The sequence below is a fragment of the Canis lupus genome, chromosome 24 (genome assembly GCF_003254725.2).
Source record: "Canis lupus dingo isolate Sandy chromosome 24, ASM325472v2, whole genome shotgun sequence".
NCBI classification, from domain to species: Eukaryota; Metazoa; Chordata; class Mammalia; order Carnivora; family Canidae; genus Canis; species Canis lupus.
In genome coordinates, this window is record NC_064266.1 from 7,665,670 (window position 1) to 7,678,948 (window position 13,279).

Here is a 13,279-nt window from a genome sequence, read left to right on the forward strand (position 1 = left end):
ACCTCTTTCATTTGTATGTTTTAGGTTAATATACATTCAAATGAATATTCTGTATATGTGAAGTCCTCTTCCAGTCACACAATACCTGTTTAATTTTCTTAGGACACAGCACTGTCCCAGAAATCAAAATAATACAGTTGTTTGATTTCACCAGCCTGACTTCATTTCTCAAGCCACACATATTAGAATACTGTGTCTCCAAGACCTGGGTACATTCTTCAACACCCACTATCTCTTTCCCAAGATTTTCCTGAGAAAATCTGTGCCCTCTTTGACTTTTCTTTCAATTTTTTTCCCTGTTCCTATTTCTAGTTCATTCTTTTCCTAATTATCTCCTCCATGGTGCCTACATTTTTTGCCTATCTGGAATCAACATTCTCAAGATTTCAGAGAATGTATACACAAGTAAATCTGCATATATTTGAATTTTGCCCCAGGGGAATTCATGATTGGAGGAAAATAAGTGAATTATATTTGAAGTAGGTTGGAAGAAATAAGGTACATGCACAAATAAGCTCTAGGTCTAGGAAAGATTGGTCAGATTTTTCATTTGAAACTCTTTACGATAAGACAGGAAGAAGAATCATGATTGAAATCATAAATTTAAACATTCATCAGTATTAATAATGCTGTGCTAATAATTCATAGAAGAGATGTGTCGCTGTAAAATGAACCACTAAATTTATTGATTACTTTTATCCTTTTACAACCTAAAGTAAACATGTAGATATATACTGAAAAGGCACCCCACCAAAAAGAATGGACAGAGGAGAGAAATGTAAGGGAATGTTGTATCTTAAATTAATAAAGGAGTATTATTTTTTTGATAGTGAAAAATTTTGTCTACAATACATCCAAAAACCAAATAACTACCTTATTTCTAGGTAGTTATGTATAACTATAACTTTTCTTCTCTATTTAAAAAGTATCTTTTCTTAGCAAAATGGGAGGTAAGTAAACTTTGTATCCCACTGTGTTTTCTATTTCTCCCAAACTTCATCCAGATCCCCTTCGAATTCCCCTCCTCCCTCAGGCTGAGGTGCTAAGCAATTTTATCATCCTCTACTAATTTATCCTGCCAAAGTGAAAAGTAATTTGATAAATTTCTTCATGTTAGGGTATTAGGAAATTAATTTTCTACAGATCTCATGAGTATTTGCATTTTAAAGGGAAATTGCAGAGAAAGGACAATGCCTGACCATCATAAATTAGTCATTAATTATGGAATTTCAGACATCTGTGATGAGAATCAGAGAATGCTCTCAAATCATACAATGGATATGATGATCTTGTCTATTTATTTGTCTGGACAGGCGGGAGATGGAAACAAATGATATATTTAAAGACAACTATTATATCTTCCAGGGCTTAGGAGATGCTTAAAAATATCTTGGTAGGGGATGCCTGGGTGGCTCAGTAAGTTAAGGAACTGGCTTGATTTCAGCTCAGGTATGATCTCAGGGTCGTGAGATTGAGCCCTGTGTCAGGTTCCTCACTGGTCATGGAGCTTGCTTAAGATTCTCTCTCTTTCTCTCTCTTTCTGGCCCTCCCTTTCCATAAAAAAAAGTCTTAGTACATGATAAATCTTATTAATATTTTTTGAATAAATAAATGATCACACTATTTGTTTTACCTCCAATAAAATTTTAAAGAGTTCCTTCGGAAAAAAAAAATGAATTCCTTTGGAGAGATAAGAATAAAGCAGAAATCTCTGACCTCTGTGCTGTGATCCCTAAGCTTTTGGTTTAGTTAAACCAAAAGTAGAAAAGTGGTACCTAGCGAATATTTCATTTATTATGGACATTTCCCTGGTCCCTCTGCAGGTAGGCAGGGCTATGCAAATAGTTCTGGCCAATGAAATGGGAGCAGAAATGGTGTGTGTCACTTCTAAACTGAGACAGTAAAAAGTTCATGCATTAGTTTGCAAGGTCTCTGTTCTGTAGCAGCTCAACAGGTTGTCAATTCAAAAGAGCACAACTGTGAGATGATGGAATGTTTTAAGCCAGGGTCTCTGAATGCAGGCCACTGAGATTTTGAGGTTGTTTGTGTTGTAGCACAGCCTTATTGCTGGTCCAGACCATTACAACATTTATCATATTGCTTACATATTTACCATATTGCTACATATCTACTACCCCACCTTAACTAGTTAATCCTTACCCATTTTTGTAGCTTTGCTGTAAAATGACACATAGTTGGAGAAACCATAATGATATAAGACTATTTGTGAAAAGTTAGAGATTAGATTATAAATTTAAGACAGTTAAGTGTGGTGACAAAATTAGTATAATTCAATTCAATGCATCTACTGAGCAGTAAAAGTCTATGGTGTGCTCTGTATTGTCAATACAAATATGAGTTGGTAATACTAACAATCATATTATTAATTATTATAAATAAGATAATATTAATAGTTATAAATATTAATAATAGTGTTTTTTTTTAAATTCTATCCATTTATTCATGAGAGACATAGAGAGAGAGAGAGAGGCAGAGACACAGGCAGACGGAGAAGCAGGCTCCATGCAGGAAACCCGATGCAGGACTCGATCCCAGGATACCGGGATTAGGCCCCAAGCCAAATGCAGACTCTTAACCACTGAGCCACCCAGGCGCCCTTTTTTTTTTTTTCCTCTTAAGATTCTATGCATTTATTTTAATTGACTAAATAAATATATTATGAGATAACAGAAAATATGTATTGGTCTCAGTCCCCAGTTCTTGACACAGAGTTCCTAAAACTTTTGAAATGTCCTGAGTAATAAGAACCCTAGGAGGATTTCTTATTCTAATAAAATACTTGTCTTTGACTCCTTCCCTTATATAGGGTTCCTAAAACCCTTGCAAATTTCTGAATGGTAAGAGCACTAGGGGTATCTTTTGCTTTAATGAGGCAGCTCTTGGTGGGCTCCTGGATAGCTCCTATAGGGGGGGGTGTTCACTAGAAAGGCCAAGCAATGATTAGAAGCTTGACATTTTCAGCCTTGCCCCTTACCCCCCAGAGAGGGGCTAGAAACTGGAGTTAATGATTGATCATGTCTATGAGAGGAAATCTCCATAAAATTCTAAAAGTGTAGGGTTCAGAGAGCTTCCAAGTTGGCAAAGACAACCACACTGGAAGGGTAAAGCTCCCCTTACCCCCCCCCACAGCTCCATAGGGACAGAAGCTCCTGTGGTTGGGACTCCCACCCCAGACCCTGCCCTATATACCTCTTTATCTGGATTGTCTTCTATATCCTTTATCATATCCTTTAATAAACTGGTAAATGCAAGTGTATCCTTGAGTTCTGTGAGCCTCTCTAGCAAATTAATTGAACACTAAGGTCACTGGACCATAGATCTATAGCTGGTAGATTCAGAAACATCAGTGATAATCCAAGCTTACTACTGACATCTGAAGGGTTTAAGTGTGTGTGGAGGGGGGTTGGAGGATAGGTAACCTTGTGGGACTGAGCACTTAACCTAGGGTATCTGACACTATCTCCAAGTAGATAGTGTCAAAATCATGTTAGGATTTTAGAATACCCAGCTGGTGTCCCAGAGAATTGCTAGGTATGGAGAGAAACCTCCACATATCCGGTGACCAGAAGTGAAGTGTTTTGTGTAAATAGCAAAGGAAATTCACAGGGAATAAATGGACAAGCAGGAAGAACACATTTTCCCTTACACCAGAGAAGGAAAATAGATGAGTTTTGTCATTACAAATGTACTAACTGAGTTCTTGATAATAATTTCTTTCTGGTTTAACAACATCAAGAGATGACATGATAAATGACTAGAAGTCTGGCTTTCAGAATAGATGTCAAAGCAAGAGCGATCTCAATCTCCTAAATTTGCCAAATCATAAAAAGTGAAAATAACTTATACTTGAAATAATATTGCCAAATATTTTTATAGAGAATCACATTATCCCAGTTATCTTAAATCCATTATCTTGACTGATCTCCATAACAGTCTCTTGAGTTAGATGGATCTGAGATTATACTAATAGTTTACTGATTCTTTGTATGTGGAAACTGAGGCCACAAAATATTGGCATGGCTTGTCCATGGTCACACAGTGACAACTGGTAAACCAAACACTAAGCAGCTCTGATAAAAGGGTTTATAAGAAATTTTCTGTGATATGTATATAAATGAGCTCAAATTGTTTATTTTCCATCCTAATAGCCAGGCTTTTCATATCAAACATATCTCCTCATCTATTGTAATAAGTCTATATAGTACAAGCCTATACATTAAAACATATTTCTAATTGTAATCAATTTCTAAGAATTTTCCATTTTCCCTACATAATGAGAAATTGATGACATCAGTAATATAATTTTTTTAGCATTATTTTTTTTTTGACACTGGTCAAGAACATGATATTCCATATAAAATAGAAAGCTCATTTCCTTCTTTAAGAAAAAAGAGAGAGGGCTCCCTGGATAGTTCAGAGGTTTAGCGCCCACTTTCTGCCCAGGGTGTGATCCTGGAGTCCCGGGATCGAGTCCCATATCGGGCTCACTGTATGGAGCCTGCTTCTCCCTCTGCCTGTGTCTTTGCCTCTCTCTCTCTCTGTATCTCTCATAAATAAATAAACAAAATCTTAAAAAAAAGAAAAAGAAAAAGAAAAAAGAGTGGAAAGGAAGGAAAGAAGGTAGGAAGGAAGGCAGGCAGGCAAATAGATTTTTTTGTGTGTGAATAAAAGACAAGACATTTGATAGAAACTCCATTCCACCATGCTGTATGTATGTGGTGATTATCTGGACATTTTGCTTCACGTTTTGCAAATATTTTCCATCTCCATTTTTATTTTTTAATATTGAAGTGACTTTAGTTTAGCACCACCTGCTAACTTAGCACCAAGTAAGATGTAATTAACCCCTCAAAATAATCATCTAAAATAGTTAGATAGACCTAATTCCAATCCCAGGGTGATTAGAGCATTGTTTTTGTCCATCTGCGGGTCATCTGATAAAAGTCAACTAAACTTAGTCCATAATTCCCCCACTCCTTACCTAACGGTGGCAAGTAGTGTAATAAAGATATGATTGTTTTAAGATCATTATCTTTAGAGATATTTCTTTTTCCTATTAAAAGAATGGGTGCTGTTTTTAGACTGTTTCTAGTGGGCTAGCATCTTCTTACTTTCTATTGACTTTAGAAAAGAAGTCATTAGAGATGCCAGTGAATTCATTAGCTAATTCTCTTCAGGTCTCAAGGTCTATATTTCCCAAGCTAGAAACTTCTATACATATCCATTTTTCCAAGCACTTCATCCCCTTGCCTTTTTAATCAATAGGCCATATTGACAAAATTTTAATTATTCCCTAAATGTGCACACCTGTTTTGATTTTCCTTATTTTGCAGTAAAAAACAAAATCAGCCCACTGGTTTAGCAGTTTGCTTTGCTCCATTCTTTTTGAATTTCAGCTTTCTCTTCTAAGACAGAAGGGTCTTACTTATTGATTCATTTTTTAAAGAACAAAATTTTAAAAATCAAAGAGTAAGATAAAATATTCTGTTCTGTTAATAATTATGCAGAGATTTAAAAGATTGTATAATTAGCTTGCAAAAAAAAGTTTTGTTATTTTGAAGAAACTCACCAATCTATCTTGAAAAAGGCATTTCAAAATTATAATCATGCATGAAAAGTCCAGCAACTATGCAGGATTATCAAAATGTGTCTGACTCTCAGTGCTCCTTCATGCAAATAATAAAACCTTCACTTTTGTGACCTCCTAAGCAATGCTGATCCATTCAGCCTGCTAAGAAGTCAAGGGTTTAAGTATTTTCCTGCCCCACAATTTCACCAAGGTTATAATCCTTGTGAAAAGATCCCAGGGATTCTGTCCAAATTAACTTACTATTGGGTATTTACACTCTCATTTTTCTCATACTTTTATTTTCCTGGTGTAATTGAGATGTAATAAACATAGGACATGTTGCAAAGGAAAAGCAGGTGAATAAATACTCCCAAATCCAGCTCAAAGGCTTCCTTTCATCCCAGCCTACTGGTAAGGAAATAGATTAGATCCACATTTTTTGAACTCTGTCTAAATTGATAAAACTTAGAAGGGATGTGACATACCCAGCCACAGACTACTAGTTTAAGAAGAACCAAATAGACTGAAAAGACAGCAACTTTTCAGTTAAAATGAACACATGTACACTTTCTTCAAATCTAATGGTACTATGGATGGCAGAAAGTAAACAGGATGGCTCCATTTGTATGAGTCTAAAGTTTTAAATCCCAAAACATCACAAACAATTAAGCAAATATTTAGGGCATACAAAAGAATGGAGTCATGATAATCAGTAGCACATCACTTACTGAGAATCTTAACCTTAGTTTTCCAAATTTTAGAAATGATTTTCTACCCTTATTTTGAATAAGATCATTTTCCCAAATACGGAGGCTGGAAGAATAAGAAATAAGAAACAGAAAAGTACTTACAACTGATCGGATGTTATTTTCTTTCATCAGCTTCAGAGATGATTTATAGCAATTTGCGAGGTCTTCCTTGTGGGAACCATTAATATGGCCTCTGGCTATTGGTCCTACAGTATGGATGACATCTGCACATGCAAAAGGAAGAAGAAATAGCATAAGCAACGTATTTTTCACTTTTCACATAATTGGTGCTTTATTTACTGTAGGTATTTGTGTTGGAGCCCAGAGACAAGCAAGCTAAGAATTACTGATGTTGCAAATGCCTCCCTGGTAAAAGATTTTATATAGCACAGCCTCATAAAGCAGGCAGTTGCCCAGGAAGGTGATAATTGTGAAAGGGCATCCCCTACCAGTAAGTTATTTCATCATTGGTCAGATCCAAGTGAGACAGATTATAATACAAGATGTGAATAATTGGCACCCTGGCAAAAGACAAATCCTTGGTGGGAAATAAACTGAGAAATAATTGCCTGGAAAATGAGCGTTCTCAATTGACATGGGAAAAAAACCAATGCTTCACATCACTTTACTTATAAATAAGGCAAGAGTTTCAGTCATTGTACACAATAAAAAAGGACAAATTTCTGAAAATGTGCCAAGATAATTTATAACAATCAGTAATAAACTTAAAAGGAATAACTTTAAAACATCTCTACCAATTTAAAAGTGCAACCTACCAATCCTCATATATATGACATATGCTAAGGATAATAGTCCCTAATAATTACTTTCTATTTTTTACTATATTAAAACTTTCAAAAAGCAATCTATACTTTCGGCCTCTATATTTAAAACACAGATTTTCCTTTGCACATAAAACCAGTCATTGTTATATTTTGTTAATACCGACACACACATAAACTTTTGCATTTAGAAACATAATGCAATAGCACTGTTTTAGTTTTAAAGTCAATAAGGATCATAAGAAAGAACTACATTATAATCCAAATTACTTGAATGAATGCCTTAGAACGTCTGCTTTCCAGTCTTATCTGTTAATCTGCATTATTTGCCCATCTCATTGATGTAACAAAAACTAGTCACCTTTGATTAGAAAGACAAATTTGGTCTAATATTATTGGAATATTATAATGAAGTGAAATTATTTGCTTTGGCTAAATAGTACCACTTCATTTCAACAACAATGACAAGATAGGAACATATCACAAAAGTGAGACTATGAAACAGTCTTAACTTGCATAGGAAATTTAAGTAGCAGAAAAGAAGTCATGAAGGGTAAAACCTTTGTTTGCCTGCTAACTATTGAGTGTATTATTTGATGTGTGAGAAAATACTCAAAATGTTGATTTCAACTTTTAGCTCTGAAACACTATTTAAACGCTTGCCAGATAATATTAAAGATGATATCTTGTGATCAAAATAGGCAGAAATGTCACCAGTGAGTTCATGCAGATGCTCTTGCACAGGCAAACCTGACTTTAAAGTGAGAACCTCAATAACATAGGAGAAGAAAAGGGAGATTAGTTTTATTTAGTAAAATAAAAACAAAAATCCAGCACACAGCGATACCATTTTTTATAATAAGAGTAACAAATAAGAGCTGTATGTATTTAAGCAATACAAGTTCTGTACCAGCTGTAGTGAGTTTTTATGTGAATATTTCACATTAGCTTCTGTTTTGAAGCAAATACCTCATGAATGAAGATGGAAGGTTATACTAGCTTAACTTCATTTTCCCCTTTGTGACTACCTGTTTGTGTCCAGTTGTGATATTCTAAATCCCCCAATGAATCCAAAGGGAGAGAAGCTGTAGAGTAACATCACAGGATTCTACAAGACAGCATTTTCCAAAAGTGGGTATAGTAAGATGTGGGTTTAAAGGTCAATTATATTTGAGAGTCACTGGGTGAAATTAAATCACAGCACCTACCTTAGTTCAGGACTTTCAGGATATTTAATATGCAACAATGGATTATGAATCTCAACAAGCAGGGATACAGAATGGAATACATCTGACTATTGGAAAGTATGTTTTGTTCTGTTTTATTTTTGAAAGATTGTATTTATTTATTCCTGAGAGATACACAGAGAGAGGCAGAGACATAGGCACAGAGTGAAGCAGGCTCCTTGTGGGGAGTCCAATGTGGGACTTAATCCCTGGGCCCAAGATCACACCCTGAGCTGAAGGCAAATGCTCAACCACTGAGCCACCCAGGCAATCTGAAAACTATGTTTTATAGAGTACTTCAAGGGACTAAATTTCCACAAATTTACCTTTGAGAAATGTTGTGCTAGGACAACTCTGGCACCCTCACTGCCATTGTTGAAGGACAAGTCCATGAGTTTTGCCTTGTTTTTTCCCCTCCTCCCCAACTGCCTCTGTATATCAAATACTTAATATATAAAGGTACAACAGTTTATGCCCTTGGATTCCTTATATTATGGATGAAGGTCAAGAGGAAGTGCCTCTTATCTGGGGTCATAAAGATGTGTCTACTTGAGCCAAGTAAAAACAGGGATTCAGAGCATTAATGGGAAAGGGAAAAAGAGAGTCCATAAAAGAAGAAGATAGTGACATTTGAAGAATCCTTTTTCTTTGCTTTTCCCTGTGGACATCGTTGTTCACATGACTTAAATGGAATTTGTGAAAAATTATTACGTTTCTTCAGTTCTCCATTTAATTTAAAGGTCTGAGGACAAACAGCCAATCAATGAGCCTTCTCCTCAACATCAAAATATTGATCTCTGTATTTTATGCTCTGTATTAAACTTACAACATCCAAGATCAAGTGTTATTATCGACCAACACAATGACCTCTCAGATCCACAAAGCTGAAGGTGAATCAATGTGAGGCCCCAAAGTAAATTTCCTTCACTATTTTAATTGTTCATAGCACTCAGAAGTGATTCTTCCACACTGACAAGTTCTTCTATTCCTGTTACAAAACTCAGGAGGTCTACTTTCCAATTCCAGCTCCAGCCCTACTTGCCAAGTGCCCCAAAAGAAGCCATCCTTTCACTGGCTCCTGCCTTGGTTTCCTTATCCATAAAACAAATTGACTGCTTAGATGATCTCTGTGGTTTATTCTGTGATGTGTGGCATCATTAACATTTACCTTTGTATCAGAGACAGATGGAGTATAAAATGATGCCTGGGCAGTTACAAGAGACCTTAAACAAGTGGCTTTCAAGTTTTATGAGTATTAAGGACACTTTTTTAATATAAAAAATATTATAGACTACCCTTTCACAATAGTAGTTTCAAAATCTATTAATTGAGTACAAGTTCAAGACAAACGGCTGTTATAACATCAACGATGCTTTGCACTAATTTACATTTTATTGAACACAATAGCATCTTGATAGTGGACATGTATACGTGAGATATATGCACCAATCCGTAGATAATGCTTTCACTTGCACATGAATTTGTGGATCCCTTGGTATAAAGAAGATAATGTAAACAGAAGTGTTTAATTCGATTTCTGGTGCATACAGAGGCTCAATAACCAGCAACAAGAGAGGCAACATCCAAGACATCATATACACACAGGCAGAAATGACAGTCATCATCTCTGCTCTGATGTGGAAAAAATACCACATTTTAAGTCTTGAGGTCTGATTATAAGTCAGAAGTTCTGGATCTGTCACTAATCAGTTGTGTGATCTTGGACAAGACACTGTCCTCTTCGAGTTTCTCTCTCCAAGCTAAAAGAAGGATTTGAATAAGATGGCCTCTAGATTCTTTGCTGCTCTCAAATGCAATTCCTCTTCTGTTTGCCTATTAAGAATTGATCTATAGATTCTAAGTAGTCTAATTCATTCTTGTCTAGATAAATGACCACCAGTCATGGTTCACATTTCTCAAACATGCTTGTACAAATAAAGTCCAAATTGGTCAATCCCCAAAGATAGTGTTTTAAGTACCTATCGAAATTATAAATGGAGACTCCTTTTGATCCAATGGTTCTATTTCTAGGCATGTATCTTAGATAATATGCTTACTCATATGCAAAATGGCATTTATACAGGTCATTCATTATAACACTGTATATGATAGGCAAAGATTGGAAACAACCTAAATGTCCATCAATAGTGACTAGTAAAATAATTGTACATTTATACAACGAAATATTGTGTTTCTGTAAAAAGAGTAATGAAGGTGTTTACATGTGGATATGGAAAGGTATCTGAGATATATTACTAAGTAAAAAAAAATGTAAAGAGGTATAATTAGTAAGCTACCATTAGAGTAAAAATATCGCACAGGAAAGAATACAGGTTTCTTTTAGTGAATACCTGCACAAAACATCTCTGGAAGCAGGAACAAGCAATTAATAACAGTGATTCTCTACCAGGGTCATGATAGAAGCTGCAAAGATGGAGGCATATATGAGAAGGAGACTTTTCACTGTTTGTTATTTTTTTGTGTGTTCAAATTATATGAATACATTACCTACTCAACAATTAAATAAAGCATTAAAACAAAGGGTATGTGGTGTGCTAAACCTTGTTCCTGGATCCCTACCATATCCCTACAATATACAAGTATTGTTCCTGTGCTTTATAAAGATGATCTTACATCACTGCAAATATGAAAATATTCTTGAAAAAGATACAATCTTAAGGGATTTAACAGAATGACTCCACTAGATATATCTTTCCTAATTTTGCTATTCTCAATAATCTCTTTATAGAAAGTCATTATTTTCATGGACACCTAGGTGGCTTAGTGGTTGAGCATCTGTCTTCGCTTGGAGTGTGATCCCAGAGTTTTCGGATCAAGCCCACATCAGGCTCCCTGCGAGGAGCCTGCTTCTCCTTCTGCCTATGTCTCTGGCTCTCTCTGTGTCTCTCATGAATAAATAAATAAAATGTTTAAAAAAAAAGCAAATAATTATTTTCAGATAAAAGTAGGGTTTAAATGGTGGACAAAAGGGTATTTTTTCTCCTATATGTTTAATATCTATCTTTAAAGTTTCACTACAGTTTTTTTTTATTTTTTTATTTTTTTATTTTTTTATTTATTTACGATAGTCACACACAGAGAGAGAGAGAGGCAGAGACACAGGCAGAGGGAGGAGCAGGCCCCATGCACCGGGAGCCCGACGCGGGATTCGATCCCGGGTCTCCAGGATCGCGCCCTGGGCCAAAGACAGGCGCCAAACCGCTGCGCCACCCAGGGATCCCTCACTACAGTTTTAATATGCAAATTGAACCCTAGAAATTCTTTAGTAGAAATGTAGTACCGGGATATACATCTTAGATATCTCAGTAACCAAATAATTTTGAATAATAGTTAAGAATTTTTAGAAACAAAAAGGACAATATAGAAAATTTAACCTATTTCCCCCTGTTCAAGGGCACCAGAGAGGCAGAACAAAATGTCCAAAGTCACACATCAATGTGGGGAGTTACAATATCACAATGGCAATGTAATTTTGAATAAATTTTTCCTAAGGTGACTACTTAATGAAGGAAATGGCATACATCTATATATACAAAATTTGGCATGTTTATCATGAATCCCATCCCTTAATCTCATAGTTTGTCCACATGCAGATTCTGGTTTGCTATTGCTATGCTTAAAAACAAAAACAAAACAAACACAACAAAAAGAGACAAAAATACTCAAAACATGGTGGCTTAAGATAGTAACAATTTAAGACAGCAATGGTTATATATTGGTGGACACTGACATTTCTTATGGTTTCTCTGGGTGAGAAATTCTGAAAGGCCTCAGCTACGGGGTCTGGTGAAAGGTCTCTCACATGGTTGCAGTCAGCCCATGGCTGGCAGTGGAACAGTGGGGGCTATATAGCAACTAAAAGCTGGATGGGCATCTTGCCTTCCTCATGAAGTCTCGGGTGCTCTCCATATGGACTAGTTTGGGTTTCCTTGCAACATGGTGGCCTCAGAGTAGTCAGATTGCTCACATGACAGCTCAAGGCTCCAAATCAAGTATACCAGAGGCAGAAGCTATGTCACTCTTGTAACCCAACCTTAGGAGTCACACAGTATCACTACCACTATCTGTATTGGTTGCAACCATACACAATCCCACACTTTTCAAGTGGAGACACATAGGCCCCATCTCTTGATGGTAAGAGTAGGAAAGAATTTATGAACATATTTTTAAATGGCCACATCTCAGGACGTCTCAGACACTTGGGCTTTATTTTGGTTAGCATATTTTTAATTAAAGACCTGTGGTGGTTATATTAGAAACCACAGAAAAAGACAATATAATTAAATCTTGTTCCATGTAGCCATTATAGAAAACAGTGTAGAGATACCTCAAAAAATTAAAACTAGAACTACCATATGATCCAGCAATTCTACTACTGAGTATTTATATGAAAGGAATGAAAACATGAACTGAAAAAGATATCTGCACTCCCATGTTCACTGCAGCATTCTTGATAATAACCACAACATGGAAACAATGTCAGTGTCCACCAATATATAAATGGATAAAGAAAATGTTGTAGGGATCCCTGGGTGGCGCAGCGGCTTGGCGCCTGCCTTTGGCCCAGGGCGCGATCCTGGAGACCCCGGATCTAATCCCACATCGGGCTCCTGGTGCATGGAGCCTCCTTCTCCCTCTGCCTGTGTCTCTGTGCCTCTCTCTCTCTGTGACTATCATAAATAAATAAAAATTTAAAAAAAAGTTTAAAAAAAAAAAGAAAGAAAATGTTGTATATATATGCACAGTGGAATGTTATTTAACCATAAAAAGAAAAATCCTGCCATTTTCAAAAATATGGATGGATCTTGACAGCCTTATGCTAAATGAAATAGGTCAGACAAAGAAAGCAAACACTTCCACATTTCATTTTTATGTGGAATCTAAAACAACAAAAACAATAATAACAAACCC

General features: G+C 36.0%; 1 protein-coding gene across 4 annotated transcripts in view; it reads right to left on the reverse strand.

Moving 5' to 3' along the window:
- Positions 1-13,279, reverse strand: part of MACROD2 (mono-ADP ribosylhydrolase 2) — a 1,929,479-nt gene that overhangs the window by 786,548 nt on the left and 1,129,652 nt on the right. For all 4 annotated transcript variants that reach the window (XM_049100432.1, XM_049100431.1, XM_025469286.3 and 1 more), the window contains exon 6: positions 6,442-6,563. In XM_049100432.1, coding sequence (XP_048956389.1) covers positions 6,442-6,563 — 122 coding nt within the window. The remainder of the gene's footprint in view (positions 1-6,441; positions 6,564-13,279) is intronic.